The sequence below is a fragment of the Juglans regia genome, chromosome 7 (assembly GCF_001411555.2).
Source record: "Juglans regia cultivar Chandler chromosome 7, Walnut 2.0, whole genome shotgun sequence".
In the NCBI taxonomy this organism is placed as follows: domain Eukaryota; kingdom Viridiplantae; phylum Streptophyta; class Magnoliopsida; order Fagales; family Juglandaceae; genus Juglans; species Juglans regia.
Window position 1 is genome coordinate 50594331 of NC_049907.1, and position 13599 is coordinate 50607929.

Genomic DNA, 13599 nt, shown 5'->3' on the forward strand with positions numbered 1-13599 from the left:
AATTGAGGATTTTGATGATTCAATTCGACCCACGCATGGATATGTATTCCTTCCTGGAGAGCAAAAACTCAATTTGTGGGCAGATCACATATGATGATGTGTTCACACAGACGAAAGCATGCATTTATAAGATGTATGCCATCTCACCCATCATCTCACTCTATTTTTATTTTATTTCAATTTCTCACATTAAAGACTCTGTGACTGTGACAATACTCTGACTATTTTGAATTGTTTCGGACGCTGCAAATAGTGCGGATTTATTTCACTGGTAGACAAGTTTTTTAAACACACTCACAGTTTAAGAGAATTACTGTTAATAGTTTTTATAAAAATAAACAATTTATAAATAGATATAGTTAAATATAATAATTTTATAATATAATTTATCATGATAAATTAATTTATTTATCCGATATTTTTAATTAACTAAATATGTTTGTAGCTTTTTAATCCAAAAGGATTTAAAATAGAATGAAATCTATATATATTGAATTTGATTTTTGTTACGCAATATTCTAAATTCCCAGAAATTTTTTGAGATAGAGTAGTCTTTCGTATGATTTTCTTTAATTTATTTTAGAAAATTATTGAATGAGCGCGTGAATGTTTTAACTTTTTTTTTTTTAAGAGATAGAATGTTTTAACTTAAAACTTCAAAAAATGCATTTAATTGTCAAATATAAATTGTTTGGTAATTGCATTAGTAGTTGGATTTAGAGATGAGATGAGATGATTTTATATAAAAAATAAAAATTAAAAAAGTATTATTTAAATATTATTTTTTAATATTAATATAATTTTAATATTTAAAAAAATTAAATTAAGATTTAAAAAAATTAAATTATTTATTATATTTTATATAAAAATTTAAAAAATTTTATAATAATAAGATGAAATGAGAAGAGATATAATGCAAATACCTTTGAATCCAGATTCCAAACTTGACCTATAATTTAAGAAGAAAAAAAAATCACCGCAACATTGTACACGCGCTATGCGCGTGGACTTACTATATCCCTCAGACATACAAAAGCTACCTTCTTTGCAGTGGTACTGCGAACTTCATCGAGACGCTTATGGCCACCGATCTGTCCGGAATTCGTCACGATTCATTGTCCCCGAATCAATCCAATAGCCGATCTCTCCGTTTCGTTTCGTCAGCTCCCCCCTCGCTTACGAACGGGTTCGTACAACTGTTGTGTTCTCTGTCACAAACCCTAGATTCTCAGAAATTGCATTTTTTTTTTCGTGCTACTTTTTTATTCCAATTTTCCAATTTTGTATACATGTATGATTGCAGTTATTTTATTTTTCGTTTTGGTTATTCATTTTTGGTTAAAAGTAATACAGAGATGGATGTGGTGAACTGTAATTAGTGGTGTTCAACAGATACTAAACCCTAATTTTGTTCTTTATCCAGATACTTGTTTATTTTCCTGTACATCCAGAAGTTTGACATAAATAACCAAACTTAACGCTGTTCCTCAACAAGATACCTATTTGGGTCAAATTATATCATGCACCCATTTGAGGAATATTTGGGAATTATCTCAATTTATTTTATCGAGTTGTTTTGTCTGTTAGGATTTTTGGACCTTTATTTTTTTTTTATTATTATTTTTTTTTCTACGGAGAGTTTTGGCTTAAAGCCTTGAATACAATTGTAATTTGTGGAGGGTTGCTTCCCTTAGCCTGTGGAGGTAGCTCCTTGAGTCAGTCAACGGTGTAATCTTGTTCTTGTGGTGGGCTTGTCTTGTTAATATTCTCTATTTCCATCTGACTGCCAATCTACCCAACATAACACTGCTCCTGTAGTCCCTAATAAGAAAGCAATTCTCGTTACCTTTAAATGGATACATGCCTTCTGCGTGGTGTCAATACACTACGATCTAAACTTTGAAATGTGTTCATTATTACGCTCAGTGTAGTCAATATCATGTGATATTGCCTTACAACAGACTACAGTTGATATGATCTATTTTATTTCTCCTCCATGCCTCCCTTTACCTTTCACTACAGCAGGAATGTCAGGATCTGAGTTTTATTCTGGATGATTATTCCAATGCCCGCTATAAATCTCAGGTCACTGCTTTGGGATATATTTTAGGCATGCTTCCCGTTAATCTTAAGCCCCATTCCATGACCAAAAAAGGTTTGAAAAAGGAAAACTTTCTGGACAAGAACTTCAGTAAACATTATGTTGGTTCTTTCCATTTGTTTATAAAAGCGTTTGACCAATTTTTGTCTTATCTTGAGCTTATTAATTTGTTTATCCATGCATCCCCTTTATTTGATCCACTGAAAGGAGCATGATTTTCTTGGGTTTTACTTTTTCATTTATTTAAACAAATATATTGACAACTACAAGGATGATAATGGCAAGTGGAGCAAATAGGAATAATTAAGTTCTTAACGTGTGTTTACTGATACTTCTTAGCATATGTTTAATTGGGGATATACTTTAGCAGTTTGGTAGCACCATGCAAACATAGTAAAGGGCCTTAGCCTTAGCATTTCTTGGTCTAGCAGCATTCTTTTTGCAAATATTTAAACTCCAAGCAGTATTTGGTTTTTTCCCAAGTCCTGATGTTGGTTGTGCCTGACCAGGCCGTTGACAGTTTGGAGCCATGGGTGATGCGATTGATTTAACCGGTGATGGAGGTGTTATAAAGAAAATTGTAAGCCAAGCCAAAGCTGATGCTATTACTCCAACAGAAGACCTTCCTCTTGTTGATGGTATCCGCTTATTTGCTAAAATTTACTTCCTGATGGATTAAAGTGTTTAGCAGTTCATTAAATCTACAATCATCACAATATATTTATTGTGTTGAGCAGTTCATTATGAAGGTGTTCTTGCTGAAAATGGTGAAGTTTTTGATACTACACACGAAGATAATACTGTTTTCTCTTTTGAGCTTGGAAAGGGCACTGTAATCAAGGCTTGGGACATTGCATTGAAAACCATGAAGGTCAAAATGTCTCTTGACGGAATATTTTTGGGCATTTAGGTGGTCTTTTTGTGACATTCTCTGTTTTTTATTTTACCAGGTTGGGGAAGTTGCAAAAATCACGTGCAAGCCAGAATATGCCTATGGCAGTGCAGGTTCTCCGCCAGATATCCCACCAAAGTAATCTCATTGCACTTATTATCTTACATAGTTGGAAACACATTAAAGAGCTAGTTGCTATGTAAACGTGCATGTATAAACCCTCCCATGAAACTACATAGCAATGTGTCTTGCAAGCATGAGAGTAATCCTGCTCATGGGTTGGAACGGAGGTACTTACCTTACCATGACCTATTTCATTCAAAGTGGGAACAATATGTATTTGGTACTCCCACAATGTGCTTGAGTTAAATTACTTCTAAAAAAAAGTTAAATTACTTAACAAAAAAAAAAAGAAAAAGAACAAGATAGTCAAGGTAAACAAGCCTGAAGAATAAAGTCAGGGAAACAGATGGTTAGGATTACATGTGGGTCAATCCTATTATGGCAATGCCCTAGAGTTCAATATTTTGTTTGTGTTGTTATCCAGAAAAGTGTTTTATTTGCTTGGTTAATTGCCTTTGCCTACTGTTAGTTCGTTGTTAATAGTTCATCTGAGTTTCTTTAAATTTAATTCAGTTATTTGCATCCCATGCAGTGCGACGCTTATCTTTGAGGTGCAATTAGTGGCGTGCAGGCCACGCAAGGGTTCGAGTTTGGGCAGCGCTTCAGAGGAGAGGACTAGGCTAGAGTAAGTCGTCTTTAGTATTTCCATGTATTATTCTCTCTCGAAATATCAGACCAAGTCATGGCATTATCATTTTTATTTTTATTGAGGTCTACCTACTTTGAGAAATATTTAATGGTTTATTTTTGGTGTTAAACTTCAAACCAGAGAGCTGAAAAGGCAGAGGGAGCTTGCTGCCGCAACCAAAGAAGAAGAGAAGAAGAAGAGAGAAGATGCTAAAGCGGCTGCTGCTGCCCGAATTCAAGCCAAGCTGGAATCCAAGAAAGGTCAAGGGAAGGGGAAGGGCAAAGCAAAATAGTGGCATATCGCAAGTTTCATTCACGTAAAATGTGTTCTGATAACTGACGTTGTATCAAACTGATTTCATTCCAGATGGGATAAATATGCTATTATTGAGACGTATAAACAATATTTGAAATGTGTTAAGACTATAAATTGTGTCACATCAGCAACATCAGACACCGGGGCCATCTCTGAATTCCTTGTTGGAGTGGAAATCTGTTGGTCGTGTATGAACAACACTTAAGAAGGCAACAGAAATCAATTTCGTGGCAAGATACAAACGAAAACCAAATCTGACATAGGCGTCACTGTTGATTATCAATATCAAATTCTCTCGCCTACATATTTATCTGTTTTTTATCTGACGTTATCGCATTATTACCGATGCTACAAGGCGAAGGCCATTTTCGGAAATGGGATCTCTTGATATTAATGTCGGTGATGCGCAAATGATGTATAAAGCTAGTCCTTACCATTCATTGAATATTTTGATCAAACTCAAATTGGCCATGAGCTATTTAGAAAAGCGATCAGGACAGCTTAGAGTTTACAGTTTACACTACCCACGTTCGAACACCTTGCCTAGAATTTAGGTCTTCTCAAAATTAAAACGGTTTTAAGTCAAATGGGTTGCCCCTGCTTCCAAGGAGATAAATAAGATAAAATAAAAACCCAGAGGAAAGTATGGTTTATAAATGCTCTGCATCACAGCGACGGAACAACAAATACCAAAAAAGAAAATGCTAACATATTTAATTCCAATGAGATCTTCCAAGAGTACAATTACAACCAACCTGTTATATGACCGACATGGTATTCTATGGTACCTATGTCAGAGATAATTACACCAATGCTGGCCATAAGTTACAAGAAGGAACCTCCTATTTTGCCCAATCTATGGCCATATTCATATATGTGAAAATATCCAAAAGCTTTATGCATCCATGTAATCAAACCATGTAAGCAGCATCCATGCCACCATGTCCATTTTCCTGCCACCCAGATCCTGCTCTAAATTTACAAACAGGGCATGTTCCCTGCTGTCCCAGCCAAGGGTCGATGCAGTTAGCATGGAACTGCAAGATGATAAAAATATATTAGTACATTTTTTGCATAAGCTTATATTAGTAGAATTGCAGCTTGGTCAATTCAGAATAACCGAGTAGGACAATGCTTGGTTGGATACGAGAAAAACTCTCTATACTAATAAAATCACAAAAATGTACAAAGACCACTGGCTTTTTCATAAATCAGATTCATATCAAGATGAATCTAACTCGTTGTAATAAACATAACTACGAAGAAAAACCAGTTTTCTGTATGTCCCAGAAATGGGATCTCCAAGAGTCCTCTTAGCTAATGTACCACAGAATTTACAAAGGAATTGTGGCATTCAGCTCTTTACTTGGCATCTAAAGGCAGAAACTCAAAGAAGGGAGGTTTTAGGTCCCATGATTAAAACATCATTTGTAATGCCTTGTCCCCCATGGGAGGAGGGAACTAATAATTTTCAGTGTGAAAGGACAGTCCAACAGTGTGCTATGACTGTCAAAAGTATCCAGAAACGTCAAGACGCAAGAGACGTGTACAGCCACTCATAACTTTTGACAGAGATGAGTACTTCCCCTGGACAGATTTTGCATAAATACTAAAACAATTTGAAGGAATCTGTTTAAAAAGTTCCAACTTTTTGAGAACTGAAAAAAGAATTTATAATTCAATGATGTGCTAAGAAAGTACAGTCAGAGCAAGAGGACAAGGAACCTGATGCAAACATGGCAAGCTACGGATAAGTTCTCCCACATTAACTTGCTCCAAGCAAACACTGCAAGTTAATTCATCTTCTGAGGCCTTAGTGCTCACAATCTTATTGGGATTGTCTTGCTTCTGCTTTAAGAGAGAAGTGTAAAACTGATGTCACTCTAAAAAATGTAAAAAAAAATAAAAAATAAAATTCTGAGAATGGAAAGATTCATCCACGGGGATAGAAGTGTAGTATGATACTTGTAAAAAAAATAAAAGTGTAGTATGTTCACATAATTTTAAACTACACGAAAGCAAAGATGATTTAATTTCCTGTACGCTACACAAATTCAGACTGAAAAAAAACAAACAACTTAACAATAATCATACCTTTCTCCTATTATGACAATAGAATATAGACCAGCCCCATTTGATCTTCAGAGGTACATATAGAAAACACATTTCAAAAGTCCAAAAATCCTCTATATGATCTTAGGGGCTTCTGGGAGACAAATGCCTAACTGGACACAATTTTCCCCAAAACTGTCCTGAATATTTTCAGCAAAAAACATTCTGCACATCACAATTAGCAATGGAAAGCATGACTTGTTTACAGCTCCATAGACATGGCGGAGTATAACATAGGTATGTCCAGCAAGATGTCTTGACCTCAGGACGGTTTTGATGGGTGGGGTCGTGTATATCTAGAACATACTTCCTAGGGGTGGGTCTGAAGGACCCTACCTGGGTGAGTTCCACATGTCATAAAAAAATAATGCCTTAAACTTAAGACATTTCAGAAACAAGAATAATCCAAATGGGAGAAAAACACTTGCATATGCACGTTCATATGCATATGCTGCAGCACAAAACTTTGGCTTGGTGAACAAGTGGATATTTCTTTTTTAACAATACATCAAAAGTCTCCAAACAACAATAGAAGAGGGGAGAGAGAGAGAGAGAGAGAGAGAGAGAAGAAGAAAAGGACTCAAATACACATACTACCTCTGCTGCAGATCCTGAAGACGAAGCCTGTTGCATCGATAGGCTACTGCTGCAAAGAAGAAAAATTCCTAGTCATATTATTGGCGTACATCAGTGCACAACTATTATATTAATTTTAAAGATAACCCACTGATAAAAAATAATATTAAAGATAACCGGGTTTCAAACCAAGATATTGAACAGCTACAATCAACATAGTTCATTCAAAACCCAATTCCATATATCATATTCAGCCAGAGGAACATACTTTTGAGGACCTGCAACCTTGTACTTGTGAACAGGAAGTGCATTTATCTCTTCCTCAGTCATAGAAGGAACTGCAGGAACGTTGTCGGCATCCAGTGCTCTCAGGGTTTCATAATCTGAAATTAAGTGTCAAAAGAGCTCATAATAATCTGAAGATCCTAAGAATATAAGTGCCAAAAGAGCTCATAAAAATCACTAGTTATAGTTTTGAATCTCAAGCTATAATAGCATTTATTGAGTTTCAGCTTTAAACACCTACTGATAAAAAAAAAAAAAACTTTAAACACCAAATTAATAACGTTAGACACAAATGCATCATAACAAACACACCAAGATCATCAAATTCCCTATCAAGGAGTGCAAGCTGAAGTCGGAGGCCTTGTAGTCGGCCTCTTGTTGCAAGTGCTATGGATGGTGGCATATGCAAACGCAACTCAGTATGACCAAGAAGCCCACTGGCTGCCACAGCATGAGCTTGGGCCTGAGCTTGAAGTTGTTGGCAAGTTGCATACATCCTTAGCGTTGTAGCCATCAAGAAGACACCAAGGACTAGCCAAAGCTACACAGAAAAGGGCACATAAAGTAGTTTATTGAAAAAATTAAAAATCACATACTCGTTCATTAAAAATACAAAAGTCCTCGTATAAAAATCAGTAAAATGGACATACCAGAAAATTAGGCGACATCTGGTGCGAGTTTAGTATCATGAATAGCAAGAGAACTGACACATTTTAACAAGTCGTGTTGATAAGAAAACCCATTTCTAGAAAATCCATGTTGATTGAAAAAATAAATACCAAATATAAAAATAAACTATAAATACCTGTAACAAGAAAAGCCAGTGAGTTAGAATTAACAGGACGTGCTGCGTGAACACGCTGATGGAGAGCAGAATCAACATCAGAACATAGTGATTGAGAATTCAGAAAGGAAACCAAATGGGAATGGTATAATCATCCAGGCTTTGGGACAGAAGTAGATTCTGGCCCAACGTATAAATTAAAAAGAAATGTACCATTGCACGCCGCTCAGGTATAAATCCTGGAAATCCACTTTCCATATCTCCTCTCGTTCCCCGAAATACAAAACTCATAGCTGTAGGCTGAAGGCTTCACAAGCTTATAATGTGACTTCTTACCAGGCCCACCGGAAATAGAAAGCACCTTACAAAATACACTTCTGACATGCAAAATTATAAAACACGCATTAATGAGATATAATGTAATGTGTGCTAGAAAATAAGGAGTTCAATACAATCAGAAACATTAACAAGCACCAAAAATAAATTATAAATTTGAAAATTCTGTTTGATACACAAGCCCAATTAGGGGCCATCCCCTATTAATTGTCCATTAATCTGAACTGCATGACCAATAAAATGCCTTCACTTTATCGGTGAAAACTAAAAACTTTATATCAAAAAACATGAAGTTCTCGAGTTTTCTAATGCGTGTAAGAACAATATAGATTATTACTTATTTAAAAAAATGAATAATATAGATCATCATGTTTTAACACAAAATCGTTACTTGACTCTTGTTTCATACCACAACATGACGTCCCAATGGGCTGCGATGAGGTATTATAGTCATTTAAGCAGTTGACAGTATAAAACAAGCTCTGGTAATTAATAAAAATAGTATTATACTGGGGGATTTCAGCCTTCAACTAGAGACATTTTACATTTTGCACCCAAAACTATCAAGTGTTGGTAGTTTGGGGTAGAAAGTGTAAAACGCTATTAGTTTGATAGTGGAAAGTGCATTTTCCCCATCATCCCAATACTTTTTCTATGCTTTCAGTGATAGAAGCAAGACAGCCACTCCCTCTAATGGCTCAATCCGAATCATTAAATTTGGGGGCGCATAGCGTGTTTAGCAAAATAAGCAATGCCTATATCACATGGGGGGCACAGAAAAAGATAAATGAATCGTACAAATTTATTTTTGTTAAATCATATTAGGCATGCATCAAACTCTCTAGAACAACAGGGAGAGCAAGCAAAAACCAAAAGCCATTTACATTTATGAAATTTGAGATCAACCAAAAACCTAATCCCAAAATCACATTCCACATATCACACACTAAACAAAATTAAGCAATCAACACCATGGCATACAAAGTGTATAAAATAAATAATATTAAAGCTTAGTGATCTTCCATTTGGAAAGATGGAACTCGAAAGGCAACGAGGGATTGAAAAAGCGAAAGTGTGACTTACGAAATCAGATCGACACGGCAGAAATTATCGCATCGTAACTTAGAAACAGCGTTTGATCAAATGCAACGTTCCGATCTCCGTCGAATGATAGGGGACTGTGTAAGAACCGGGAGACAGATCAGCGAGTCCCGACTCGGACTCGGCGTGCCGATCGTTTGATCAAAAAGCTTTTCCTCGTAAGCCTTTGTTGGAGCTGTTTGTTTGATTATTCGTTTTACAATTATTACAATAATTGGAGAAATCGAATCTAACGACGTCGCATTAATATTCACGTGGACTTTAATGCGTCTGGTTGGTGTATATCGACCATGGTCTGTTACACAAGGTTTTGCCTCTTTTACACACAAGAAAAAATAATAAAATGAAATAAAAAAACCAGCAACGGCTTCAAAACATACTAGGAAACCAAAGCTGTCGTGCCGCCCTCAAGATCTGCTATTAAAGTATTCCTAATCAAACAAAAACAACCTCAGCCCTATCCAGTCTGCGTCACAAACTCTAGTTGTTACCTACATCTTAATTCTTGAGAGAGATGGATCAGGAATATTTCCATCTCTGCGTCACAGAGCTGAACAATCCGAGGAAGGTAACTGCACCGAAACTCTGATTTGCAAGAGGGAAGTCCTTAACCCTTGAAACGCTCAGATAGTCATCAAGAAACCTCTGGAAAATACAAATCTGTCGTCAAACCAAACTGTTAAGGGTTTAATATTAATGAAGACAGCTTCAAAAAAAGTCACAGTACCTGTCGCCTCTCATAGCTATCCATTATATCCATTAATTAGTATCCTTTTCCAATCAAAGAAAACTGGACACTTTTAACACCAAAAACTATGCCCTGTATTAAACATAATCCTAGTCATTAATAATAGCCACGTCTTAATCTCGGACAGTTATCTTATACACCTAGTCATTTTGGTCCTTGGACGAGTTCTTCTACTTGACAATCTTATATTTTTTTCTGTATAATTTTTTTTTTTGGATAAACCAATACACGGAATAGTGTGTGTGGGCCGTTAAAGTTGATATTTTATTAGAAAAATTCTATTCTTAAGCCTCATACACCACACACCATCTTTTTTATGATTTTTTTAATTTTATTCTCTTATCAAATATGTGATATGTAGATTATGAGTAGAATAATTCAATTATTTTAAGAATAATAAAACTAAAAAAAACTTTAAAAAAATTTAAAAAAAATAAAAAAATCTTGGTGTGTGGTGTATGGGCTTATGAATAGCAATGCTCATTTTATTATTATTATAATAAGAGAAATAATATTTGAAATATTAAAATTTCATAGTTTTGTGTTTAAATTATATAACATACAACCAATAAAAAAATTCTAAATTTGGAAAACATTTTTTTTTTTTTATTATCAGAAAAGCAATGCTGGTTTCGGATTGTGCACATAAAACTATTCATCGAGCGTATCGAAGTAAACATAGATGCTATTATACTTTACTATATTTCTACATATGTAGTTAAATAATTTGAATGTATAACAAATGCAACAAAAAGGGAACACAGAGATCTTGAATTTAACCAAGCAAGGAAAAAAAAACAGATTTTTGGGAAGACAGTCGGTGGAATCTGTGACTGTGAGTGGGGAACCTACGCCACAGTGCCAAAAAGCCATTAAATTTTGGGAGGGCCCTTTATGATAAACGAGGCATATGTGCCTGTCGACTTTGCTGTCCGATAAATACAAAGATTTTGTGGTATATCACTTTCAGACTTCGCCAAACAAACACAATGACATATGTCGATATGGTGAATTTATACGGAGAACAACTCTTGTGATGTAACTAAACTACAGTACACGTGCATGCCCAGTTCTTGTTCTGTTCTATATTTTCTTCACTTGGAATTTTGTAAAGTTCGAAATGCCAAAACTGTGTTCAACCTTTTCAGAGTCAACAACTTTCCGTCGCTTGAAGAGGAGAAAAGTATCACAAATAGGACATTGAATATGCCTGAAAAGCAAAGCAATTAACATCTTTTCATACTGTATGTAAATGCTTACCAGAACGCACAGATTAGCTTAGAATAAGTTAGCTGATCCTCCTCCTAGCTATCACTTCACCTCCATCCCCTGTCTTATCTCCTAGAATATGAGTGAACTAATCCAATTCGTCGATCGACACAGTATCGGATCTTAACCTCTCCTGCCTGGTATTCTCTCTCTCTGTAAGAACTCTGTAATGGACAGGATCTTTGGGTTATATGTTTTGGTTATGCAATAAACATTGTTAACAAAATTCAAATGTATAATAGTGGCAAATCCAAGAGATAAAAACAGCTGTTTTTTCCATTCCTATTGATGGTAGTCGGGGCCTGAATTGGTTTGGCTCGGGATTCTATAAAGAAAAAATCTAAATCACACTCTACTGTTTGTAGAGTCCCCAGCACACTCAACGTGCTGGGGTGAAAAAAAAAAAAAAAAAATTCTTCACGATGTGCTGCGGCTTCTGGCTGCTCCCAAGCATTTCTCTTCTATAAATCCTGCTGGGAGATTGTTGTCGCAGATGTGGTAACTATTATTCATGATTTCTTTAGAGGTAACCCTCTTCCTAGATTGCTCTCTTCTTCTTATTTGGTTTTGATTCCAAAGGTTGAGAATTTGAAAGATTTCGATAAATTCCGACCCATAAGTTTTTGTTATGTTTTTTATAAAATTTGTACAAAGATTTTAGTGGGTCGATTATCCTCTTTACTTTCTCGGATTATTTCTCAAGAACAATAAGCTTTTATTCTAGGGAGAAGCATCTTTGAGAATATTAGCTTGACATAGGAGATGGTCCAATCTATTAATAAGCCTATCAGAGGTGGGAATGTTGTTTTGAAAATTGATATAACTAAGGCATACGATAGTGTTGATTGGAAATTCCTAATTCATATCAAAGGTTTGTAGTCTTGTTTGGCATTGCATTTCCTCTCCTTGGTTTTCTGTGGTAATGAATGGTACTCCAAAAGATTTTTTCAGGGGGACTGTGGTCTATGACAAGGTGAGCTTATCTCCCCTTATAATTTTATTGTTGTGGAAGAAATTATTTCAAGGTTGTTGAAGAATAAATTTTAAGAAGAGTGAATAAGGGCATTTTATCATTCTAGAGTCTTCTCTTATCTCTCATCTATTGTACGCTGATGACATTGTGATCTTTTTGAATTGTAGTAAAGGTTCTCTTTAGGCCATTTCTGAGATACTTGCGGTATATGAAGCTTAGTCTGGAGTCTAGACAAATGGTGAGTACAAAAAAAATCTTCAATGATTTTTTTCTAATTATATTTCCTCTTCAAGGCATAGAGAGCTCTTGAGAAACATGGGTTTTTCATAAGGTTCTCTGCCTTTTAAGTATCTGGGGGTACCTATCATTGCTGGTAGATTAACGGCTGCTCATTTTAAGGATTTGGTTGGGAAGGTCTAGGAGAAAATTGGAGGCTGTTCGACTCAATTGCTGTCTAGTGGAGCAAGATTACTGCTTATTCGACATGTGCTAAGTAGGATTCCTATACATCTTCTTTCCATCTTGCAAGTTTCTAAATTTGTCACTAAATGCTTTAGTGATTTTTTCTGGTATGGCAGGTGTTGTAGGGGTGGTTAGAGATGAATCGGGGAGAATGATTGGACACGGCACAAACATAGTTTGTTGAGTTTTTATCTCTTTTACATGGTCTCGGAGTTATTCGACAAAAATATATTACTAAAGTGGAGATAGAGATGGATTCTCAGGTGGTTATTAATTGGATCAACTCATCATCTTGTGGTGTTTGGTATCTTGATGAATTATGGGAGGAGCTTATTGTTCTTTTACAGCAAGTTACCTTCAGTTTGCGACATATTTACAGGCAAGGAAATTCAGCTGTTGATCTTCGTACTGACAGGCTTGGTTTATCTCAAATTAGATGAATTGTCAAAGTCTTGTTTTGAACATTTTAGCTGGTTTTTTCCACGTTATGGGTTATTGTTTTTTTGTTATTAGGGTATTGGTTTTTATGGTTGTTTGGCATTCTTTGATTTATGTAGTTGTTGGTTTTTCTCCAACCTTAAATGAGGGTTTGAAAAAAATAATAGTGGCAAACCTTACATCAGTTATAATTATCTAAACACTTCAGAATTAGGATTTGATAATCGTTCTACGATTATGAAGCTCGAATTTCTGGTTACCCACAAAACAAAAACCATGAAAGATGGTAACTAGTCCAAAAATTATTCACACCGTTCACTAACAAACTTTACAACCCCAAAATAAAAAGAGAAATGCCACCGTCACAAAAAAATTTAATAAAAAAAATTTTCAAATTAACATAATTTTACATAATATATTAAATTCACTTGTAATAAAATTATTAAACACAGTCAG

At 35.3% G+C, this 13599-nt stretch overlaps 2 protein-coding genes across 9 annotated transcripts; one reads left to right on the top strand and one right to left on the bottom strand.

Annotated features, from left to right (window-relative positions):
- Positions 1–1040: 1040 nt before the first annotated feature.
- Positions 1041–4293, top strand: LOC108986365 (peptidyl-prolyl cis-trans isomerase FKBP20-1). Its single transcript, XM_018958974.2, has 6 exons — positions 1041–1186; positions 2611–2739; positions 2839–2972; positions 3052–3131; positions 3649–3741; positions 3886–4293. The coding sequence occupies exons 2-6, from the start codon at positions 2631–2633 to the stop codon at positions 4034–4036; spliced, it is 567 nt and encodes a 188-aa protein (XP_018814519.1). The 5' UTR covers positions 1041–1186; positions 2611–2630; the 3' UTR covers positions 4037–4293.
- Positions 4294–4746: 453 nt separating this feature from the next.
- On the bottom strand, positions 4747–9910 carry LOC108986364 (E3 ubiquitin-protein ligase SDIR1). 8 transcript variants are annotated; one of them, XM_035692507.1, is made up of 10 exons: positions 9634–9910; positions 9236–9548; positions 8030–8193; positions 7838–7892; positions 7683–7735; positions 7345–7573; positions 7016–7130; positions 6769–6814; positions 5785–5907; positions 4747–5096 (listed from the first exon to the last, which is right to left on the bottom strand). In XM_035692507.1, the coding sequence occupies exons 3-10, from the start codon at positions 8105–8107 to the stop codon at positions 4971–4973; spliced, it is 825 nt and encodes a 274-aa protein (XP_035548400.1). In that variant the 5' UTR covers positions 8108–8193; positions 9236–9548; positions 9634–9910; the 3' UTR covers positions 4747–4970. The 8 variants fall into 8 exon arrangements, with proteins under 8 accessions (XP_035548400.1, XP_035548399.1, XP_035548397.1 ...); XM_035692506.1 differs by having other exon boundaries at positions 5785–5910; positions 9634–9771; XM_035692504.1 differs by having other exon boundaries at positions 5785–5910; positions 6769–6817; positions 8030–8190; positions 9634–9770.
- Positions 9911–13599: the final 3689 nt, after the last annotated feature.

Excerpts from the sequence above, each read along its gene's own strand:
- LOC108986365 (XM_018958974.2), top strand. The coding sequence starts at position 2,631 with ATGGGTGATGCGATTGATTTAACCGGTGATGGAGGTGTTATAAAGAAA. Across the intron at positions 2,740-2,838 it reads AGACCTTCCTCTTGTTGATG|TTCATTATGAAGGTGTTCTT; the intron begins GTATCCGCTTAT and ends TGTGTTGAGCAG. Across the intron at positions 3,742-3,885 it reads GAGGAGAGGACTAGGCTAGA|AGAGCTGAAAAGGCAGAGGG; the intron begins GTAAGTCGTCTT and ends ACTTCAAACCAG.
- LOC108986364 (XM_035692504.1), bottom strand. The coding sequence starts at position 8,107 with ATGAGTTTTGTATTTCGGGGAACGAGAGGAGATATGGAAAGTGGATTT. Across the intron at positions 7,131-7,344 it reads TAGGGAATTTGATGATCTTG|ATTATGAAACCCTGAGAGCA; the intron begins GTGTGTTTGTTA and ends ACTTAATTTCAG. Across the intron at positions 6,818-7,015 it reads AAGGTTGCAGGTCCTCAAAA|CAGTAGCCTATCGATGCAAC; the intron begins GTATGTTCCTCT and ends TCTTCTTTGCAG.